Genomic DNA, 23,775 nt, shown 5'->3' on the forward strand with positions numbered 1-23,775 from the left:
AATCGTCATGAACAACTTTGTAAACCATAGTGTTTATGTAAGGTGTAAGGGGAAAATAAATTTTTTAAAAAACAAAAAGTCAAGGGCATGATCATATTATATTTAATATATATAACGTGTGTACGTGTATGTATTCACATATGTGTGCATGTAAACAAATATCACTTGAAAAAGCATTAAAATAAATCACAGGGAATTTTTATTGATTTATCCCCAAATACTGAATACCCATTAATCTGCTGCTTTTGAGAGAGGGAGGAGGTTTGGGCCACACCTGTTGATACTCAGGGTTTTTTCCTGACTCTGTGCTTAGGTATCACTCCTGATGTGCTCAGATATATGAGGTGCCAAGGATGAAACCAGGGTCTGTACACGCAAGGTAAGAGCCATGCCTGTACTCTGGCCCTAATCTGCTCTTGCTATGATCAAAAGAGTCATCACAAACACCATAATGAAAAAAATCCACATGAAGAATCGATCTATAACTTTTGCAACCTTCTTCCACTCACTCCCCTTGGAATTAGTGGCCCGATGGTCTTTGAGACACTTGGCAATGTAGCCGATGTTCCTTGTCAATACTCGGTAGCGTGCACAGTGACTCTCCGTGTCCTGAGACTTCTCCTGTGGGCACCTCAAGTCTTTCTTGAAGAGTCTATTCATTTCCTTCTTTCTCGAAAGGTCTTGGTTCCTGGGGACTTTCAGATGAGACTCTGGGAAGTGGCCCTCCAGCCTCCGGGGACGATGCTGTTTCGGACTGTGCCAGGTGCTAAGGCAGCTCTCCCCCACGTCGTAGACAAAGAGGATCCTGGCCATGTACTTTAGGATGACCACCCGAGCCCAGGGGGGCACTGGTCGGGCCTCAGCCCCACAGAAGTGGATATTCATCACCATAATGGTCAAGGCAGTGGATGCTGTGATTAAGGCCATTGTAGCTATGTAGTATTTGCCTGGAACGAAAGTATGAACAACAAACAAGTTAGCAAAATACAAACAAACAGAAAAACCTATTCTTAGGTTTGACACCAAAACAAATTAACAACTCAAAGAAACCATATGCTGCTAAGGAAGCTGTCTACACTGATGGTGGCCAGTATAGACCTTTGATTGTTTGAGGGCTACCCCCGACAGTGCTCAAGAATGACTCCTGGCTCTGTGCTCAGGAATCTCTCCTGGCACTGATCAGGGTATATGCAGTACCAGGAATCAAACTGAGGTCAGCTGCATGAAAACAAATTGCCTTACTGACCTAATATAGGTAGACTTTTGAATCACACTTCCAAATTTTTTACTTCAGCTCTGTCACTCAGTAGTCTTGTGACTTTATTTATCTTAATTTTTTTTTGTTTTTTCCTTTAGACTAAATCATTTAAAATGGAAGTAACATTGTATTATAGCTTGTGACTTTATTTATCTTAATTTTTTTTGTTTTTTCCTTTAGACTAAATCATTTAAAATGGAAGTAACATTGTATTATAGCTTGTGACTTTATTTATCTTAATTTTTTTTGTCTTTTCCTTTAGACTAAATCATTTAAAATGGAACTAACATTGTATTATAGCATTAGGGGACAAGTTTTATAGTCCACGGCCAGAGTTATAGTACAGCAGGTATGGCATGTGTCTTGCATGCAGCTGACCTCGGTTTGATCCATAGCACCCCATATAGTTCATCAAGCACGCTAGAAGTGATCCCTGTGTGAAGAGCCAGAAGTAAGTCCTGAGCACTGACAAATGTGGCAAAAAAAAAAAAGTTTTTGAATCTAGCTAAAACTCCTCCCCTTCTGTGTAAAATGGGCATAAAAGAATGATCTCTCATGCAAATCTCTGAGAAGGATGATTAAGAAAGGAAACAATGATGATAAGGGTAGAAATTTAAGAAATGATAGGGTGTAAAAAACAAAAACATAAACAAGCGAATGGAAAAAGCCAAACCAGCTGCTTTTAAAAGGGTAAGAAGAGGCTGGAGCGATAGCACAGCAGGGAGGGCATTTACCTTGTATGCAGCCAACCCGGGTTCAATTCCCAGCATCCCATATGGTTCCCTGAGCACCACCAGGAGTGATTCCTGAGTGCAGATCCAGGAATAACCCGGGTGTGATCCAAAGAGCAATAATAATAATAATAATAATAAGTAGGATAACACTCTTTTGTCCTTCCTCAGGTAGCTTAAGTTTGTCAAGTCACACCCATCTAAGGACACTGAACTTGTATTGTAAGCAATGTCCTTTCTGTGTGGACACAGGAAGACAGTTAATATTATGCTTTGTAACTTGGGAGTTGATTGACTCTGAATAATATTTACTCCTGGGCATCTGATTTCTTGACTCAGTTGCCCTTAGTTCCTAGCACCCCAAAAGCAGGGTCCCGACGAGGGACTGAATGGACCCAGGGCAAGCAGTGAGCTACCCTGGCATTGAAATGGACCAGGCCAAAGAGCCATGATACTCAACTATAAGTTGAGGGCATGATCATGGACAAATGCTGTCATGATCCAAAAGTAAGTAACGAAGAGACTAGGACCCTGCTGGAGCTAGGAAGATTAACCTGGCCTGAGGACTGTGGAATGTATAGTGAGATGTTCTCAGGAAGAACCAAACTAAATTTATATCTCTTACTGTGCTCATACAGAATGACATTGCTAGAAATATTAGAAGTAGATTTATTACAACTATTTAAGTAGATTACTAACTGAGGGAAGAACACACCCTTGTTGGGATCCCACCCTTGAGCGGATCTCCTAGTAATCTGAAGTAATCTCTGGTGATGAGATTTTATCCTTGAGTTAATCTCCTGGAGGAGTGGTCTTACCTCTCTTTGTTGATTCGTCAGTATTCAACCCACCTTTATGTCACCGCCTTATGTGACTGCTATATAAACTAAGACGTAAGCTCGGAGAGGGGAGTCAGAAGCGAGAGAGCTCGGGCTCCAGAGATCCAGAGTCAGAGCCAGAAGGAGAGAGGTTCCAAGATTGGGGCCCAGGAGAGAAGGAGGCAGAGAACGACAGAAGTGAAGAGGACTGGAATAAACTACTATTGATATAGACCGGCCTGGCCCTCGTTTCTTCTTCTGTCTGCCCTTGGCCAACAGCTGTTCCGATCCAAGCCACACACAGCGGCTCAAGAGCACCGAATGCACGCGGTGAGACAGTGCCATCCAGTGAGCCTGTGAACACACAACCTTCGGTGTGATAAGATTTTACAATAATAAAATAAAATAAAAATTTTTAAAAAATAGAAAAATAAAAGGGTAAGAAATTCAATAGAGCCCTTTGATGCAATCACTAATGGAATGGAGAGAGAGAGAGAGAGAGAGAGAGGGGTACAATGGAAGAAACAATAGAACACAAACTCAGAAGACAGCAAAATACTATTATAAGTAACCTCTAATAATTCATTTGACAAATAAAATTTCTAGGCACATGTAAGATATCAGAATTTGTATAAGAAGAAAAAATATTTCAAAAGAAATGAGAACCAATCAAATTCCTTTTCCAACCTACCCCCACCTAAAGCTCTAAGGAAAAGATATTTTTTTCCTTTTTGGGTCACACCCAGCTATGCACAGGGGTTACTCCTGGCTCATGGACTCAGGCATTACTCCTGGCAGTGCTCGGGAGACCATATGGGATGCTGGGAATCGAACCCGTGTTGGCCGTGTGCAAGGCAAATGCTCTACCCACTGTGCTATTGCTCCAGCCCCTCTAAGGGAAAGATTTTATAGGTGAGTTTACCAAAATTTTTAAGGAATAGATCTAAATGCAAGTTGTTGCAAAAAGAAAAATAAGAACAATGTCCCACTTTATTTGATGAAACAATATGTAATCTTGATTCCAAAAATAACAAGAAAGAAAATATTAAAGCCAATTATTTTATAGATATGTTTTAGAATGTCCTATAATAATTCTGGGCTGGAGCGATAGCACAGCGGTAGGGTGTTTGCCTTACAAGCGGCCAACATGGCCGGCCCGAGTTCGATTCCTCCGCCCCTCTTGGAGACTTGGCAAGCTACCGAGAGTGTCTCGCCCGCACAGCAGAGCCTGGCAAGCTACCTGTGACGTATTCGATATGCCAAACACAGTAACAACATGTCCCATGATGGAGACGTTACTGGGCCCGCTCGAGCAAATCGATGAACAACAGGAGGACCGTGATACCGTGATTCCTATAATAATTATTTACTAACTGTACCAATGGTACCTTAAATGATAATTTGAAATAATAAAGATAAATTTGGTCCAAGAATATAAAGAGGTTCAACATCAGAAAACCTAATTTACTATATTAATGGAGTAACAGAGAACATTTCCATAATTATCAGATGAAGATGATCTACTTGATGATGTTCATGATCCATTTGTTATTTGTTAAATATTCTGGGTAGGAGCCAGAGCAATAGTGCAGTGGCTAGGGTATTTCCCTTGCATGCAGCTGACCTTAGTTCGATCCTTGGCATCCCATATGGTCCCCTGAGCACCACCAGGAGTAATTCCAGAGTGCAGAGCTAGGAGGAACCCCTTTTGGGTTGCCGTGTGCAACCCAAAAAGAAAACAAAAAGTTCTGGGTAACGGGGGAGAAAAAAAAGGAGCTTAATCCTATACCGTTTCTCCCTGACTGAGGAGTTTCTTTCTCTTCTTTCTCTTGTCTTTCTTTCCAATAAACCTCTATTTTTTTAAAGGGAAGGATTTTTTCCCCCTTTTCATTGGGGGTGTGGCATGATGGTTTGGGCCATACCCAGCCATGTTAGGGAGCCATGGGATGGTAGGGATCAAATCAAGACTAACCCACAGGCAAGGCAAGTATCTTAATCCCATTTTAGACTTTACCATCTCTTCAGTCCCAAAGGATTTTTCTTTTTTTTTTTTTTCATTTTTATTAGTGAAACACCATGAGGTATAGTTGTAGACTTACAAATTTTTGTGCTTGGGTTTCAGTTATACAATGATCAAGTACCCAACCCTCCACCAGTGCCCATTCTCCAACACCACTGGTCCCAGTATCCCTTCCACCCCTCCATCCTCCCCATCCCACCCCACCTCTGTGGCAGGGCATTCCCTTTTGTTCTCTCTCTCCTTTTGGGTGCTGTGCTTTGCAAAAGAGGCATTGAGTAGCAATCATGTTCGGTCTATAGTCTACTTTCAGCATGCTTCTCCCATACTGGGAGGATCCTCCCAACACCCTTTATTTGGTGCTCCCTTCTCTATCTGAGGAATTTTTCTTTAAGTACCAAAATCTCTGGACCAGAAGACTCTACCAAATATTTAAGGCCAAATACATAAATACAGTTCTGAAAGGTAGGAAGCACATTCAAAAGTACCATAAAGAGCAAAATGTGACAGTCTCAAAGTTTTCTTTGGATGTATGCTTGTTTCATAAAAAAAGAGACATTTCAACATCATCATGGAAAAAAAAGACACACTACCCAAATCCCTAAGACTGGGCTGGGAGAGATGGCTCCAGGGACTGGGGCACATGCTCTGCATGGAGGAGACCCAAGATTAAACCCTGAGCAGGACCAGGTGTGGGAGAGAGTACCGGAGAGAGCAAGAGAGCAGGGGAGGGGGGGGGAGAGAGTGCAGGCTTCAACCTCTGCTAAACCCTGTTTACAATCTACACTACACCTGTTATACCCAGTGAAGGGTGAGAATCTTCCTATTAAGGGTTTAAAATGGTGCTATTAAAAATTGTGCTCATGGTGTTATTAAGGACTTTCAACCCCACCAGTGTGCATTCGAAACAGACCCTATCTGTGCATTTGAAGGCACAGACCCTCCAGCCTCTCCAGTGACCGCCAAGCAAGGCTTATGTGTGGGAGACATGGGCACTCACCTATGAGGGGGACATTTTCCGAGGCTGGCATGATCTCTGCTACCATCAGCTGAAACACAGTCATGGCCAAGAGTATCGTCACTCCCAGGGACACCTTCTCCCCAGAGGCTGCCGGGAGGTAGAAGCTCAAGGGAGCCAGGAACGAGATGAGAACGCAGGGGATGAGCAGGTTGACAATGTAGAAGGCGGACCTCCTCTTCAGCAGGAGGGTGAAGGTCACGTCGGGGTAGGGCTCGGAACAGCAGCCGTAGGAGATGACGTTCTTCACGGCAGGCATGCCGTGCACCTCCCACTCCACATCTTCCACAAAGTCCGACAAGTCCCCGCTGTCCAGCCCGTTGAAGATGTCCACCTGGTTGCCATTGTAGGTCCAGGAGCCGAAGGTCAGGTTGCACCGCTGGTTGTCGAAGGGGAAGTAGGTGACATCCACCACACAGGAACTCTTGGTGATGGCCGGGGCGTCCCAGGTGATCAGCCCATCGTACCGCAGGACCACATTGGTGTTCATGGGCTCTGATGACTCGTCGTCGGCCCTGTGTGTGTGTGTGTGTGTGTGTGTGTGTGTGTGTGTGTGTGGTAGGGGGCATGGGAGGAAGATGACAGCAGCTTCATTGGCATCCTCGCCCTGGGCAGTCACCCACCCCCACTGTGCCCTCGCTCATAGGTGAGTGAGATTCTCCGCTCTTGGCGGATTATACCTGGAAACTGAGGCATCTCATCATCCACCCAGAACACTGGTGACATCCCTATGACGAGAGGTCACATTGGAGCAGGTTGCACCTGAATCCAACTGGACTGGCATCTCAGTAAAGGGCAAATGTGGACACAAACAGACCACAGTGAGATCAGGCTGAGGCCCAGGCCCTCACTCACAGGCCTCAGAGGCCCCAGCCTGGCCACAGCCCACCTCCCACCTGCACTCCCAGCCCCAGTGTTGTGGGACAGCCCGTGTCTCTCAGTTCAGCCCTTCAGTCGGGGGTCTTGGTCCCCATAGCCTGAGGAAACCCACTAAGACACAGCTTTCTGAGGGGCAAGGCAGCACGGCCCTTTGGAGGCCTGTGACTGTTCGAGAGAGTATTGCAGAGCTGACAAACAAGGGCAGTTCCTCTCCTTCAGGCTCCTCATCTCACACATTCCCCTTCACTATGGGCTTTTTTTGTGTGTTTGTGTCCAAGATGGGACCATCCACAAGATGCTTAGGAGGCCCAGGGGCCCCTCCCCAGGACTCCTCATCAGCTGGGCTTGCAGCTCAACTGAGGGGCCTGAAGCTGGGGGCTTATGAGGCCCTATGGTGTGAAGGATAGCCAGGCCTCTCTGCCACAACCAGTGATGATCAGGAGACCATGTCGTGGCAGGGATAGAAGCCAAGTCAGGCCGTAAACCCTGTTCTATGACCCTGGTTCTTCATTATGTTTAAATTCTGCTCAGTCAGGAGTTTTTTCTCAAGAGCCGTCAGTGCCCAGGCACTTACTTGTTGTACAGGACGATGTCCGGCCTCCACACCAGGTCGCTGGGGATCCTGATGGAGTCCAGTCCATCATACTGCTCTCGATCCCACGTGAGGTAGGCATCATGCCAGATTTGGCGGATCCACAAGTAGGCGGTCAGAATTTGGTTTCTCTCATCCTGTACAATGAGCCCAGATGGGAGGTGACAGTCCCACAGACTCTGACTGAGTGGCCTCCACCCCTAGGATGTGTTCCCGCCCAACAGGTATTTGAACTGATTCATCTTTCTTTCTTTCTTTCTTTCTTTCTTTCTTTCTTTCTTTCTTTCTTTCTTTTTATTTTTTTCTGAGTTTTTTGTTTTGTTTTGTTTTTTGTATTGGGTCAACACCCAGCAGTGTCCGGGCCGACTCCTGGCTTTGTGCTCAGGAATCACTCCTGGCAGGCTTGGGGACCACAAAGGATGCTGGAGATTGAACCCACGTTGGTCGCAGGTAAGACAAGAGCTTTACCCACTGCACTATCATTCCAGCCCCTGAATTCATCTATTTCTGATAAGTGAGTGCTTGTCTAGGGATGAGTTCCTTTGACTTGCCACCAAGATCCCATATTTTTCTGCTAGATTTAGTCTTCAGAATATAAAGTAGGTAAATATTTAAATATGCTCTTCACACAGAACAGTTGCCCACATTTCTCTGAAAATTCATCGACTAACCTTACACTTGACTGAGAAAGTCAGAAAATATTTACAATGAGAATGTCATTTCCTAATACATTTAAACACTAAGATGCGACCTGACAACCTTCCTGGCTTTCAAAACTCACCAAATTTAAAATTAAATGTACAAGTCAGTAAATGACAATGTGTTCACAAGGTCTTTATTTCTAGGGGTCCCCAAACAGTGCTCAGAGAGCTTCTGGGGCCTCTCTACTTGGGTATGCTCAAACTGGTGCTTCTCAGGCCCGGCTGTGCTGGGAGCTGCTAGGACCACCTTGGCAGTGCTCGGGGGGCTCCTGCCATGCCCAGGATCATACCCTGGGTGTCCCCACGCCAGGTAGGTGCTCCACCCCGAGGGCTGTCTTCCCAGCCCCGCAGCCTCACTGTTGTGGATCCTTCCTCTTCTCATATCAGATCACTCATGTCAGCTCCCTAGAGTCGATCTATAGTCCCTCATCAGCCCCTCTCCGGGCCCCTGACTCAACTCTCTGCTCTCTGTCTCTGGTGTTTGCTCTATTCAGAACTTTCCCTAGCAATGGAATCAAGCAACAGGTAACACCACCTTGGCTCAGCTGATCTGTGGTGATAGGTGATGGGCAGGGTTGGGTAACAGCTCATGAAATTAATTTTGCAGTAGCCTTCACCAGTGTTCTTTCTCCTTCCAGCTCGCAGTCAGAGCTCTCTGTTCTCACTCACTCTCAAATTCCCCTACAGATACTTCCTTTAGAAGTGAAAGACAATTGCTAGACGGTTTCACTCGTCTCTGGGCTATGAATTACTGAAGTGAGCAAACTGGCAAGAAAGAAGAAAGCCCAACCGTAGACTTGGTGAAGATGCTGACGACTACTTGAGACAAAGTGGGGTGGGAGAAATGAGCAGAGAGGCCTTTGGGGGCTGGTCTGATGAATAGTATGTCCATGTTGAGGTGTAAACTTATTTTAAAAAGGAAAAAAATAAGAGCTATTTCCTTAGAAATCACTGCTGTTTTCATTCTAAGCGACCCCCAGTGGCAACTGTGTATTACTCACCATATCCTTAATCTGAGAAAGAGTGATCTGTAGGGTGACATTCAAGACTTTATCTGTATCTTCTACAGGACGGAGGGCATTGGAGTAATCTTCAAAAAGGTCATTAAACAACTTCTGAGCATATTTTCCATCTGCTGTCTCTACGGCTGCTCAAAAAGAGAAGCAGGGATCAGCATTCAGTGCCATGTATATACTAGACAGTCCCAGCATGGAGGAAGGTTTAGCTTAGTTGAACTTAACTCTGCTTAGCTATGCCTAGTTTCGTTCCGTTTGGCTGAACTTTAGTTAATTTTGGTATAGTTTAGTTTTCTGGGTCACACCTAGCAGAGCTCAGGGTTTACTACTGGCTTTGTGCTCAGGAATCATTCCTAGTGGTGCTCAGGGGACCATACGCGATAAGGGAGATTGAAGTAGGGTTAGCCACATACAAAGCAAGCACCTTGCCCACGGTACTGTCTCTCCAGCGCAAGAGTAGTTTTTAAATGCTTTCTACCCAGGCTAGAACAAGTAGCTTTAAAGCACAGAGGTCTTCCTTGCATTTAGACAACTTGGTGTTTGTTTTCCTGGCCCACGCCACCTCCCACCTGACCAATGAGCTGAAATGATCCCCCAACCACCTATCTCTCACCTCTCAGCCTGCATGCAGCAAAGAAAATCCAGTAGAAGGAGATGTGGGACTGGGGCCGGTGCATGTTTGATGTGAGCTTTTATAAACTCCAGGCTGAAAAGCAGGATCATCCACGTCCCTCTCCGAACAGGGAGGACCTGGCTGCAGCAATCGCTCTGTCCAGGCTCCCGCCTCAGCAGATGGTAAGCTGAGGCTTGCAGGGACCTGTGGGCCCAAGGTCCCAAGATCAGGCCAGCCCTCCCTCCCTGTGGTAATTGGAGCTATTGGGACAGCTCCAGCCACTGAGATGACTGGAACCCAGAGGGTCAGGCCAGCATTGTGGGTCTGCAGGAGCTGTCCCAAGTGAGGGTCCCCCCCCACCCTTAATGGGAGGATCCAGATGAAATTTGCAGGGAAAAAGAAACAGGAGTTCAGTATCCCCCAAGATTTTTCCAGACAGAATGGGTGACTCCTTGTAGTACTGCCCTCCTGTTGTTCATTGATTTGCTTGAGCAGGCACCAGTAACATCTCCATTGTGAGACTTATTGTTACTGTTTTTGGCATATTGAATACACCACGGTAGTTCACCAGGCTCTCCTGTGTGACTCCTTATCTTAAAAAAAAATGCTATGCTAGGAACTAGAGTGATAACATAACTGGTAGGGCATTTACCTTGCACGTGGCCAACCCGGGTTCAATTCCCAGCATCCCATATGGTCCCCCGAGCACCGCCAGGAGTAATTCCTGAATGCAGAGCCAGGAGTAGTAACCCCTGTGCACAGCTGGATGTGACCCAAAGAGCAAAAAAAATTATTTGCTTTGGTTTGGAGGCCATACCTGGCAGTGCTCAAGGGCTATTCCTGGCTCTGTGCTCATGAGTGCTCTCCTGACATTGCTCAGGGGACCATATATGATGTTAGGGATTCCAACTGAGGTCAGCTGTGTGCGGGGCAAACACCTTACCTGCTGTCCTGTGTCTCCGGCCTGCAGAATGGGCGCTTTCCACACCTTTCTAGGCCAGTTATTTCAGCCTGAGTTCAAGAATTAAGAGACGCAAAAGAGAAAACTATTCTGGAAGGGCCCTTGGAGGAATGTTTGAAGAGGGAAAAATGAAGTGTTCTGTGATTTGGCTCAGTCTGAGCCCCAGCCCTGTCTTCTGCTTCCCATCACACCTGCCCATTGCTCCATTGGAAGTCAAGTGGCCTGTATAAGCTAGCCGTGGGTATTGGGGTGGGGAGGGGGGAGACATGCTGGATGGGGAAGACATTGATTTGCTCCCCTCAGAAACAATTACACTGAACTGGATTAGGAATTGAAAACCTGAGTTTGACTGGTCACCCAAACCCCAGCTACCTACCACTTTTCTACCACTCTTCTTTCTCTACCACTGGATGCTTCTGGAACTCCAAATCCCTCTCCCCAGGTGTTACTGGAACACTGTATGCAGCAGCCCCGCGTATACAGTGCATTCCTACGTAAAGGTTATGTTGGTTGTTGGGTTTTTTTTTTTTTGTTATTGTTTGGTGTTTTTTGTTTGTTTGTCTCTGCACTGCTTTGCAGATCCAAGATTTTTGTATTTACCAGATTTTCATGGCTTTTAGAAAAGGCCGAGGGGCTGGCTGTTCCAATCAGAAAAAGAACATTCATTATGGTTAATGTCTCTTTGCCCTTGGAGAATGGCGTACAGTATACAGAATCTCACAGTCATTTCTCCTTGGGAATCAAATTTTATTCCACAAAAGAATGTCAATTTTCAAGGAGCATCTTCTGTGCCTCCTCTCGCTGGAGGAAAACACCTTGGAAAAGCAAACCGAGAGCTTTCCATTGCCTGGGACCAGATCAAGGAAATAGAGAGCTGGATTGCATCAGGTTACAGCCCGCTGATGAGTCATCAGTCCCTTGTCTGGAATAAAGCCTTCAAGTGGAACAGACACCCCAGCACAGCTCCGTGTGCTTGCTAATCACTCTGCCTCGGTGTTGATTATGGAGACATTATTTTCCTGGCGCTCCTGGGCTGACTCACCCATCCAATGACACAGTTCCTGCAGCCCACGCTTGGGCCTTCTTAATGAACCAAGCACTCAGGGCTCTGCGGAACTCAAGGTAATTTTAAAATTCAATTGAAAATCTCTCTCTCTCAAAAAAAAAGGAAATCTCTCTCTCTCTTTCTCTCTCTCTCTCTCTTTCTCTTTCTCTGTCTCTTTCTCTGTCTCTCACTGTCTCTGTCTCTGTCTCTCACTGTCTCTGTCTCTGTCTCTCTCTCTCTCTGTTTCTCTCTCTTTGTCTCTCTCTCTCTGTCTTTGTCTCTGTCTCTGTCTCTCTCTTCTCTCCTTCTCTCCCCCCACCCCCACAAGAAAAACACCACTGGAGGCAGAACCCGCACCTGCTCCAATCCAATCCAGCAAAGTGCACCAGGGTCACTGCCTGCAGTACTCAGGCTTGAAACCCAGTCCCCCCCATGCAGAGCACATGCTCAGTGCATTGGGCCATCTCTCCAGTCTCCAGAGAAATGTGCTGATCTCTGTGCTTGGTTGGGACACTCTTAGCTCATTCATTTGGCCACAATTTGGGGGGTGGGTTACAGAAGAGGCTAACTTATCAAGGTGAACACTGAATAAATTAAACCAACATTTTTGGAGAGAATTTTGTCTTTAGCATCTTTTAGGGCAAGATGCTAATGAACAAGATGCAAATTCCTCTCAGATTTATTCTAAAAACAACTAACTACCAAGTGTTTTTTTTTTTCCCACAGAGCAACATTGTTATAGATAATAATGTGCCTGGAAACTGTGGTCTGTACAAAGCAACTTTTGTGTGCTTAAGAATTTATCCTAGGTAAAATATTGAATGACCTCAACAAACATGATGACCTCTTAGTATCTATATTGAAAACCATAATGCACAAAAGGAGAGAGAGAAAGAAGAAAACGGCCTGCCATAGAAGCACTCTGGAAGTGGGGGTGAGGGGAAGAGGGGATTGTGGGAGGGAAACAAGGGAGGGACATTGGTGCTGGGAAACGTACACTGGTGGAGGAATGGGTGTTGGATCATTGTATGGCTGAAACCTAACCATGAACAGCTTTGTATTGAATGTCGCACAGATATTCAATAAAGGTTTTTTTAAATTATCCTAAGGACAGAGAGGTGGTACAGAGGCTAGTTTATCCATATAGCCAACCTCAACCTGATCCCCCGCACCAGAGGGTTCCCCAGCAATGCTGGGACTTCTTACATAAACACTGCACCCCTAAGCACTGCTCTGAGTGGATCCAAATCGGCAACAAAAAAAGTACTTATCCTAACGGCCTTTATAGGAACAATGCAGATTTTTTTTTTTAGGCAGTTACTAACTTAGGGACTGATTTATAATATAAAAAAATTGCAGCTAGAAGTAGCTATGCATTGTAATTGTGAAATCTCGCAAATCCTAATTAAGAATGAAAATGTTTCATATGAGGGAGAGAGAGAGAGAGAGAGAGAGAGAGAGAGAGAGAGAGAGAGAGAGAGAGAGAGATGGAATTCGTCATTGAATGTGGTTCAGTATGGCTGATGCACTGGCAATGTGCCTGAGATGGATTATCTAAACTGTGAGCCTCAATGTGGTCCTTAACCAGTTGCTAATTTGGATGCCCCATTTCCAGAAGGTCCCAAGAAATCAGGATTGCTCATATCTGTGAGCATATTAATTCAGGTTAACAGAGGACTAAGCTGTTGATGTTTCAGAGTTTATGGTCTTCATACCAGTCACTGTCTCTCCCCAGCTCATGAGTAAAAATTCTAAACAGTGGCTCACCATGGTCTGTGTGATCACATCACCAGGAAGAGTTTACTCATACACTCAGACCAAATTAAAAAGAGCCGATAACATCTACACAATGGAATATAATGCAGCTGTTTGGGAAAATAAAGTCATGAAATTTGCCTATAAATAGTTGGACCTGGAGAGTATCATGCTGAGTGAAATGAGTCAGAAGGAGAGGAACAGATATAGAATGATTGCACTCATTTGTGGTATATAAAAGATATATTTAGTAGAAGACTAATATCCATTGCCAGGAAAAACAGGGGCTAGGAGACGGGTCAGTGGTTGGAACTAACCACAAGTGTGTATGGGACTGAAGGTAGGTAAGATAGAGAAGAAACCAGTATGACAATAATAGCAGGGAATGATCATGCTGGACAAAATCTGAATGTTGAAAGTAGGTAAAGGGAAGGGCTAGAGCAATAGGACAGAGGGTAGGGCATTTGCCTTGCATGCGGCTGACCCAGGTTCAATTCCCAGCATCCCATATGGTCCCCTGAGCACCACCAGGAGTAATTCCTGAGTGCATGAGCCAAGAATAACCCCTGTGCAATGCGGGTGTGATCCAAAAACAAACAAACAAAAATAATAATAAAGTTGGTAAAGGGATATTCTTGATAATCTTTCAGTATCAGTGTTGCAAACTACAATGCCCAAAAGGAGCGGGGGGGGGGGGGGTGGAGAGAGGGAGAGAGGGAGAGGGAAGGAGGGAGAGAAGAAGAAAAGAAAAACACCTGCCATAGAGGCAGGTGTATGTGTATGGTGGGGGGAGTGATAGGAGGGAACCTGGGGACACTGGTCCTGGGAAATACACACTGATGAAGGGTTGGGTGTTTGAATACTGTTGGACTGAAGTCTAATCATGAACAACTTTGTAAGGGTCTATCTCACAGTGATTCAATAAAAAAAGTTAAAAATGGGGGAGGGAGGGCCTATAGCTTTGTAATTTGAAGTTGGGAAAAGTGATGCCTCCCATCTTTCTTTCCCCAAGGGCTGCTTTAGCTATGTGTGGGGGTTTATTGTTCCCTGTGAATTTCAGGAGCATCTTGTCTATTTCTTTGGGAAAATGTCATGGGTGTCCTTATAGGGACTGCACTGAATTTGTACAATGCTTTGGGGAGTACTGTGTGTTTAAAAAATGAATGAGTGGTATGGGCACTTTCCCACCACATGCGTTCGGTGGCCATGAGCCACTTCTGGCCTGTAGCTGCCACCAACAGATGAAGAAAGGAACAGGGCCACCAGGCTGGTTGGTGATCAGTTGCAGTTTATTCCAATCTTGTCTCCCTCTGTCTCCTTCCGGTCTCACCCACTCCCGTATTCCTCCTGTCCCCCATGCTCTTCTCTCCAAAATCCATCTCATAGCCATCTTCTAGAACCCAAACTTCCAAGCATTGGGGTAGCAACTACATCTAGCTGAGGTAGCACAATCAACATATGAAAGCCCTTCCTTCCAGGGAAGCTCTTCTAGGACAAAGATCTCCTCCTGTGAGGAGATCCTCTCAAGCAGATGCTTTTATCTAAGGACATACTTCTTCCCTTAGTCCATAAACAATCATCTTAGATTTATTTACTTCTTAATAATTTTCCTAGTCATTTTGTATGGACACAGTAAGAGATATATTTATCAGATAGGGTGGCTCTCCTGGAGACATCTTGCTATAGACCCCAGACTACAGTGCTCAAGCCACATAGTCCTTCCTAACCCTAGCAGGGTTCTTATCCAGTTGTTTCTCTTTAGATCATGACAGAATTTATCCATGAGCATGCTCTTAACTTATAGCTAAGTATTATTGTGCTTGACCTGTCCCGTTTTGATGTCAGGGTAGCTCACAGCTTGTCCTGGGTCCATCCAGTCCCTTCATTTCAGGAGCGTCTTGTCTACCTCTTTGGAAAAATGTCATGGGTATCCTTGTAGGGACTGCATTGAATTTGTACAATGCTTTGGGGAGTACTGTGTGTTTAAAATATGAATGAACGGTGTGGGCTCTCCCCTGCCACATGCATTCAGTGGCCAGAAGCCACTTCTGGCCTACAGCTGCTGCCAACAGACAAATGAAGGAGGAAACCTGCTTTTGGGGTGCTAGGAACTAAGGGCAACTGAGGCTTAAGTTGAATAAATATGACAGATGCCCTAGAGTAAATATTATTCGGAGTCAAAACCATAGCATAACTGTCTTCCTGTGTCTATACAAAAAGGACATTGCGCTAAAGTAAACTATACAAAGGACATAAGGGAAAGAGAAAAGCAGTATTTCACTTACAAATACAAAATCCAGAATCCTTAGAAGGATTTGACCTTACAAGTCACGGGTCTGATTTGGGAATATGTGATTAACCGGTTAGGCAAGCAGAGCAAGAGAAAAGGTTAAAAATAAACATAGAGGAATGAGAGTGCCTTGGGAGCACTGTGATGGGTGTAACCCAATAAACCTAAGGTCCCTGCAGTCAGGGAAAAAGGACAAACCAATATTATCCTACAGAGTACTGCCTTTTTTTTAAAATTTTTGGGTCACACCCAGTTATGCACAGGGGGTTACTACTCCTGGCTCTGCATTCAGGAATTACTCCTGGCAGTGCTTGGGGGACCATATGGGATGCTGGGAATTGAACCCGAGTCGGCCATGTGCAAGGCAAATGCCCTACCCACTGTGCTATCACTCCAGGCCCGTAGTACTGCCATTTTGACGATGTTTATTCTTCCAATATATGAGCAGGGATGCATCTCTATTTCCACATGTCCTCTTCTATTCCTTGAAGTTGTGTCTTGTAGTTTTCTTTGTCCATGTCTCTCACCTCTTTAGTTAAGCACAACATTCTCCCCCAAACATTAAGCATCAAGAACAACCCACAAAGCACTGTGCAGGGAGTAATCCCTGAGCACCATCAGAACTGATCTAAACCACAACACAGTGTAGGGGTGTGGTACAATTGAAAGAATGTCTAGAGAATTCAACTTTTCCAACATCTGCCCTTTGAGAGGAAGTCAGTCCTCATCCCCATAAAGAATTCCAGCCTTTTCAGGGCTGCCTGGAACCAAATCCTAACCGAGAGACCAATCTTGAGGCCCTGGTCTATTGCCACAGTTTATGAAGGTGTTAGAGAGAGACATTCTGAACAATCTTCATATTTTAAAAGCTAATTTTATTACATAAGCAATATATGTCTATTGTAGAAAAATTCAAAAGTACAGACCAAGTGCACAAGGAAAGAAGTAGAAGTTTCCCCAGAAGAGGCAGGCAGCATTGCTGGTTGGGGAAGCAGCCACCTCCTTCAGGGCTCATGTCGCTAGGAGGCTGCATCCAATGGGTCCTGATGAGGCCAGTGATCTGTCTTGCTCCATGCAGCTCTTGATTATTTTTTATGATGATGATGTCGGGTTTGGAAGCCATAACTGTTTGGTGCTTGGGGCTTAATTCCTGTTTGCACTCAAGGGTCACTCCTGGTAGGGCTCAGGGAACCATATGAGGTGCCAGTGATCAAAGGTGGGTCAGCCACATGTAAGGCAAGTGCCTTTCCTGCTGTGCTGTCTCTCTGGCCTTGCTCCATGTAGCTCATGAGCCCAGGTAGGGGCTAGGAGTGTTCCCAAGTTCCCTGCTCAGCTCTCGTACAGTCTCAGCTCAGTGATGGAGGCTACCCGGACTCACCTAAGCTCACCCCGTCTTGCCATCGTGAACTCTCCTCCCTCACTTTTTGCACACTCCTGTCTTTCCTTTCTCTCTGGGGTCTCTGCCCACCTAACAACCTAATGCAACCAAAGGAACTGAAGGACCTAAGAGGGGTTCTATGACCCGGATTCAGGTCTGAGGACTTCCCCATAGTCATTAAGAGAGCTCAGGCAATCATTTCTCTGGATTGCAAGTTTCCTCACCTGTGAAACATGAGAAGGTGATTGCAGGGATTGATTACAGGAGGATGGACTCAGAAACATTAAGCTCAATGAGGGCTCTCCGTCACAATGGGTGTGATGCCTTTTGCTGGCCCATGCAGGTTCCAGTAGCCGGTCAAAGCTCCAGCCAGCAATAGAACAGCTGGTAGGACATTTGCCAGCCTACCTGGGTTCAATCCCTACCACTTAGGTCCCCTGAGCATTGCCAGGACTAATTTCTGAGAGTCACCGGGTGTGGCCCCCAAATAAACAAAATGGTCCATCATCAAAAGAGACTCAGAACAGGGGCCTAGGAGGGAAGCCCACGGCAGAGCTGGTCTTCTTACTTTGCCTGTGTGAGGCTCTGGGCTGTAACCCTGGCATGGAGGAAACAAAAAGAAAGAAAATAAGATACCCAATTCTGTCACAAGAGAGGGGCCGAATGCTGAAAGTTGACTATAGACCAAACATGATTGCCACTCAATGCCTCTTTTGCAAACCTCAGCAACCAATAGGAGAGAGAGAACAAAACGGAATGCCCTGCCACAGAGGCGGGAGGGGTGGGAGGGATACTGGGATCATTGGGGGTGGAAAATGGGCATTGGTGGAGGGATGGGTACTCGATCATTGTATAACTGAAACCCAAGCACAAAAACTTGTAATGTCCACAACTGTATCTCATGGTGTTTCACTAATAATTTTTTTTTTTTTAAAGAGGGGCCGAGTGCCGGCAGTAAGTTGAGCAGGTGCCTTGTGTGAGGCTATTTTCTAGGTCAGGTTCTCCTGACCCAGGGGATCCAATTAGGCAGGCGGGGTGGGGAGGGTGGGGTGGGGTCTGCAGCTAGTTCTGGTGTCTGTACTTTGCTTTGTTTTGCTTTCTCCTCCGTGAACCCTTTGAGGGCACACCTGAAAGCAAGGCAGCCTGACCCAGGGGGCAAATGCATCTCAAGTCCCCCTATTGCTGGGGTCTTTCGGGTCTTTCTTCACCAGCTGTGAGGCTCCTTACTCCCCGCTCCTACCCACTCCCACCTTGTACCCCCTTCCTGCACGTCTTTTGTAGGCTTGTAGTCTACTGACTTCTTGGGGTTTTTCAGAAATTTTCCTTTGAGTTCTTAGTCCCTTCTACCCCCCCACCCTAACTACTTCCTCTTTCCATTACAGCTTGATGACATGCCAGACAGCCAAGAAGAAAGCCCCTCACCCCTTTTCTCATCCACAGTTGCCCACTGGTTCCAGGTGCATTCTTAGGAAGGGGAATGAGGAAATGGGGAGATGGCGGGGAACAAAGCAAACTCATGCCCTTCCCAGATGATCTGGGGGTGCCTGGTGACTCCCATCTCACACAGATGCGGGCCAGGGATATACTGTGGTCCTGCATCCTCTTTATACTATCCCCATCTGTGGCCCCAGCCCAGGAGAGAACTCAATCAACAGGTCAGAGCAGAAAATAGTAAATTATCTCCTTCTGATGGGGGAAGCCCTGGGTTCAAACCCAGGCACCCATGAAAAAGAGGCAAAGCAAAGCCTCCTCCCACTGCTCTCTGTGACACATCTCAGGCCCGTGAGAAGATTTAATTTCCAATGCTTTCTCCAGGTCCCAGTTACATGTGCTTTTCTCTGCTTCTTCCTCTCTACGTGCCCATTGATCCAGAAATGAAGGAGAAAGTCACTGAAAGACTAAGCAGGCAATGAGGCCGTGGGCGCCTGACCAGGGCCAAGCACACCATCGTTCTTCAGGATCTCTAAAGCCTGAGCTAAGAAGCAACCCTATAGGGGACCGGAGCTGTAGTACAGTGGGGAGGGAGCTTGCCTTGCATGGGGCTGACCCAGGTTCAATCCCTGGGATCCCATATGGCCCCTCAAGCACTGCTGGGGATAATTTATGAGTATAAAACCAGGAGTAACCCCTGAACATCGCCAGGTGACCTGAAAAGAAAAGGAAAAAAAAAGAATCACCTCTACAGATTCTATATTTAGGGTTTTGGTAATTTTGTTTCTAACGATGTTGTTTTTGTTATCTGGGCCCCTAACACTGGACTATCTCTCTGGCCCCTATCTCATGATTGAAAAAGTTGTTCATTATACAGTTGTTTCAAGCATTTAATGTTCTAGCTCTATCAGTGTGACCTTCCCTCCATCAAAATCCCATTTCCCTTCCAATCCCAACCTGCCCCCTTGGCGGCACATAACAAATTTACTTTATATTATTTCTTCCAACAAAAGTTTAAGAACTGGCAAATAGAGTGATCAGGAAAAAATCAGTAAGGGCCAATCTAATGATTTTTTGCATTCATTTTGTGTTAAAAATTTTTTTAATGGGAGTCAGAGAGCTATATAGGGACAGAGGCATTTGCCTTGCATCCCCCAGACCCCAGTTCAAACTCCTGGCATTATATATATATATATATATGGTCCCCTGAGACTACCAGGAGTCACTCCCAAGCTCCAAGACAGCAATAACTCTTGAGCACCCAGGATGTGGCTTAAACTTCCCCCTCCTCTCCTTCCCCAAATGTATTGAGGCCAGGGACGTGGTTCAGTGGGTGACTGCATGCCTCAAAATGTGTGAGGACTTGGGTTTGGTCCCTTGGAAAAGTCAATAAAAAATTTAAATACTATATTCAATATGCCAAACACAGTAACAAGAAGTCTCACAATGGAGACGTTACTGGGCCCGCTTGAGCAAATCGATCTATATCTGTCACGAAGAATTTTGGCACCTTTTTCAAGGTGTCCTGGCTCTGCTGTCACTGCTTGTCATATTGAGACAATAAGAACAATATCATAAAACCCAAACCCTGCTTTTAAAAGGATGTTGCTCCCGCCTCTGAAAAGAAAGAACAATGTTTCCAACCTGAACAAAACACCAAGTTTTCGAGGCGCTTTAACCTTCCTCTTCTCCCAAAGTCAGGCACTTTGCTTGACTAGCCACCAGGTGTCTCTGTAACTCCCTTTCGGTCTCTGCACAGGAAGCTGGCGATGACGTCACAAGTGAAATCCAGCGCTTATAAACAGCTCTCAAAAGACGGCACAAAAAGCAGCCTGAACTGGAACAGCCTCAGAGATCCAACCTACAGAGATTGTCCATTCATCTAGAATTTCTGGCCAGTAGCGAAATGAGTGGGATCGGCCAACATTAACAATTCTAAGTATTGGAAGAGATTACCGGTGCCCTTTTGTCCGATGCAGTATGCGTCATTGCCTGTCCCTTCTTATTCTCTCCTCACCTCTTACTCAGACGAACCTCCAACAGAAAAATTATCCTGCAAGACCCAGAGAATTCCAGGAAGTTCTCAGAGAAGCAAACTTACTTCCTCAATCCTTTAAGGCAGAAAAATTTAGACCAGAAGTCCCTTTTTTTTTTTTAAGAAATGCATAAAAAACAATGAATGGTCCAGAAAACAAAGGGTAGGAAAACCACACCATTCTTTATAGGTGAGTTTACTTAGCGTTGTCGTCAACCTTTTCTTTCATGCCACTGCCCCCTCCTGCCCTCAGAAGGAAAGGTAAAAGGTAAAAGGCCCTCCCGTTGTTCGTCGATTTGCTCGAGCGGGCCCAGTAACGTCTCCATTGGAGACTTTGTTGTTACTGTGTCTGGCATATGGAATACTCGGTAGCTTGCCGGGCTCTCCAGAGGGGCGGAGGAATCGAACTCGGGTCGGCCATGGTGGCTGCATGCAAGGCAAACGCCCTACCGCTGTGCTATCGCTCCAGCCCCTCAGAAGGAAAACATTCGGAAATAAACTATCTTCTCCAACCTTCATTTTTTTCTGGGTATGTTCTCCAAATCAGTCCTTCATTCAACATCCGCAGAGACCGGAGGTCCTTCCTCCAAGCTCTGGGGAAATGGTGCTTGTGAGAAACCTCGGTGACGGTGCTTCTCGAAGCTATTCTTTCTTGCTTCTTTTTCAAATTCCCCCAAGTTCTCACCACAGAAACAGTGTGAAGTGCTCATTTCTTGGTCCCTCAGTGGAGAGAACCTGACAGCCTGGACGCCCTTGAGCGGTCATTGCTCCATGGAGATCCAGCTCTTGAATTCTTTTCACCTTTGGGGCTATTCTTCCTCCTTCAACTTTTCCTTCCATATTTGCACATTCTACCCCAGGTACTCTTCTCTTGGCCAATGTAGTCAACAATCTTAGTTAAGGGGCTGAAGTGATAGATAGCATAGCAGGTAGGGCGTTTGCCTTGCAAGCAGCCCACCTGGGTTCAATTCCCAGCATCCCATATGGTCCCCCAAGCACCACCAGGAGTAATACTGAGTGCACAGCCAGGAGTAACCCCTGAGCATCGCCTGGTGTGACCCAAAAAAGCAAAAGTGGTAGGGCGTTTGCCTTGCACGCAGCCAACATGGCCGACCCGAGTTCGATTCCTCCGCCCCTCTCGGAGAGCCCGGCAAGCTACCGAGAGTATCTCGCCCGCACGGCAGAGCCTGGAAAGCCACCCGTGATATATTCGATATGCCAAACACAGTAACAACAAAATCTCCAATGGAGATGTTACTGGGCCCACTCGAGCAAATCGATGAACAACGGAAGGGCCTTTACCTTTACCTTTTACCTTTTAAAAATCTTAGTTAAAATAAAAACGCAAATGTTAGGAAAGAGTAGATTCCAAGATTGCAAACTAATTGTGGGTCCTGAACATTGGCACGCTGGGTCCCTCATGCCTAAGTAGGTGAATTTCTTATTTCCATTAGTGCTTCTCAAACTCTGAAAGGAAAGAAAATCATGGGATGGAGAGAAGTCTTGTTTCAAATCAAGTTTGAGTCGACATGCCTGAAGTGAGACTTAGATTTGGTGACCCATGCGATCTGGGGGCTACTAGTACCCACCACACTTTGAGCAGCAAGGTCCTAAAGGACTCTGTAATTAGAATGTGGTTTTCATAAAGCATACCTGAGTTGCCTGTTACACCAACAGAACACGTGACTGTATTAGAAAGATTGGAAATTGAGCTGGGGAATACAGATTGGGGGTTGGGTGGAAGGGAGTCATATTGGGGCCATACCCAGCAGTGCTTAAGACTTGTGCCTGGCTCTGTGCTCAGGGGTCACTCCTTGTAATGCTCAGGGACTCAGGGATGGGGTTGGAAATTTGAACTGCATGCAAGGCAAGCACCTTAACCCCGGTATTGTCTCTCTCACCCTGAATAGTGAAGCAAAACTCTTTCTATTGAGAGAAATTTCGAGAGTTGTGTGGGAAGAAAGAAAAAGAGAAAGACAGAGACAGAGAAATGTGTTTGAAATGCACACAGGCTTCTTTTGAGGAGAAAAAGTAGAAAATGGCGATGAAAAAAAGATTTTAAATACATGCTCTGGTGTCCAAACTTAAAGTTTGAATACGAAAGCACTGTAGCACAGTAGCATGGTCCTTCCTTTGTTCATCAGTTTGCTTGAGTGAGCACCAATAACGTCTTCATTGTGAGACTTGTTACTGTTTTTGGCATATCGGATACTCCACGGGGACCTTGCCAGGCTTTACCATGCGGACAGAATACTCTCCATAGCTTGCCAGGATCTCTGAGAGGGGCGGAGGAACCAAACCCAGGTCGGCCACGTGCAAGGCAAACACCCCACCCACTTAAAAATTCTGTGATGTCACAAATGAGACTTTATTATTTTGGTATTAAATTTTGTTTAATTCTAGGGGCCTGGAGTGATAGCACAGTGGGTAGGGTGTTTGCCTTGCACACAGTTGATCCTGGTTCGATTCTCAGCATCCCATATGGTCCTCCAAGCACCACCAGGAGTAATTCCTGAGTGCATGAGCCAGGAGTAACCCCTGACCATCATCGGGTGTGACCCAAAAAAGAAAAAAAGTGGTTTAATTCTAGTTTTAATTCTAATTTGGAGGCCCCCACACCTGGTCGTCCTCAGAAACAAGTCCCCACTTGGTGCTCAGCAGTCACTCCCAGTAATAAATACTCAGGGACCAAGTAGCACTGGGAGTTCAAAACTGGACCTCACACAGGCAAGGAGAGTGCTCTCTCACAGAACTACATCCTGCCCGGAAACTTGATGATGCTTAAAACGGGCCGATATGAAGACTAATTTTGTGTCCAAATTGAGAACTCCATATCCCCATGGACAGTCAGTCGCAGGATGTTAGGCTCTGCCACTCTTCTTATAAATTTTAGAGGGATCTGTGTGATTATTATAACCTTACATGGATATGAAAATAGGAATCCCAGGAAGGTATAAGTTAAAATATGGATAACAATGGAGATGACGGACAAAGAGCCTTAAGTCTATGATTGGCAGCTTTAAAATCAACTTTACATAATGATTTCTGTATTCCTTGGATTATGCATGTGATTTACCAGCTTGATATATTTAAGGAAAAATGAATATGTTCGTGTTATGATTATAGTTAAATGGATAGAGGAGCTTAATTTCGGCTTGTGAGCAACGCTTAAATGTTTGGGGGAAATGTTTTCTTCAGGCCCTAAGTATTGCTTTATGAGTTATGTACATACTGTAT

At 45.6% G+C, this 23,775-nt stretch overlaps 1 protein-coding gene across 1 annotated transcript; it reads right to left on the minus strand.

Annotated features, from left to right (window-relative positions):
• Positions 1 to 405: 405 nt before the first annotated feature.
• CHRNA9 (cholinergic receptor nicotinic alpha 9 subunit) lies at positions 406 to 9,707 on the minus strand. The gene is made up of 5 exons (XM_056125613.1): positions 9,644 to 9,707; positions 9,016 to 9,161; positions 7,296 to 7,450; positions 5,825 to 6,357; positions 406 to 947 (listed from the first exon to the last, which is right to left on the minus strand). The coding sequence occupies exons 1-5, from the start codon at positions 9,705 to 9,707 to the stop codon at positions 406 to 408; spliced, it is 1,440 nt and encodes a 479-aa protein (XP_055981588.1).
• Positions 9,708 to 23,775: the final 14,068 nt, after the last annotated feature.

Source organism: Sorex fumeus, unplaced genomic scaffold, assembly GCF_029834395.1.
Source record: "Sorex fumeus unplaced genomic scaffold, SorFum_2.1 ptg000055l, whole genome shotgun sequence".
Classification (NCBI taxonomy): Eukaryota; Metazoa; Chordata; class Mammalia; order Eulipotyphla; family Soricidae; genus Sorex; species Sorex fumeus.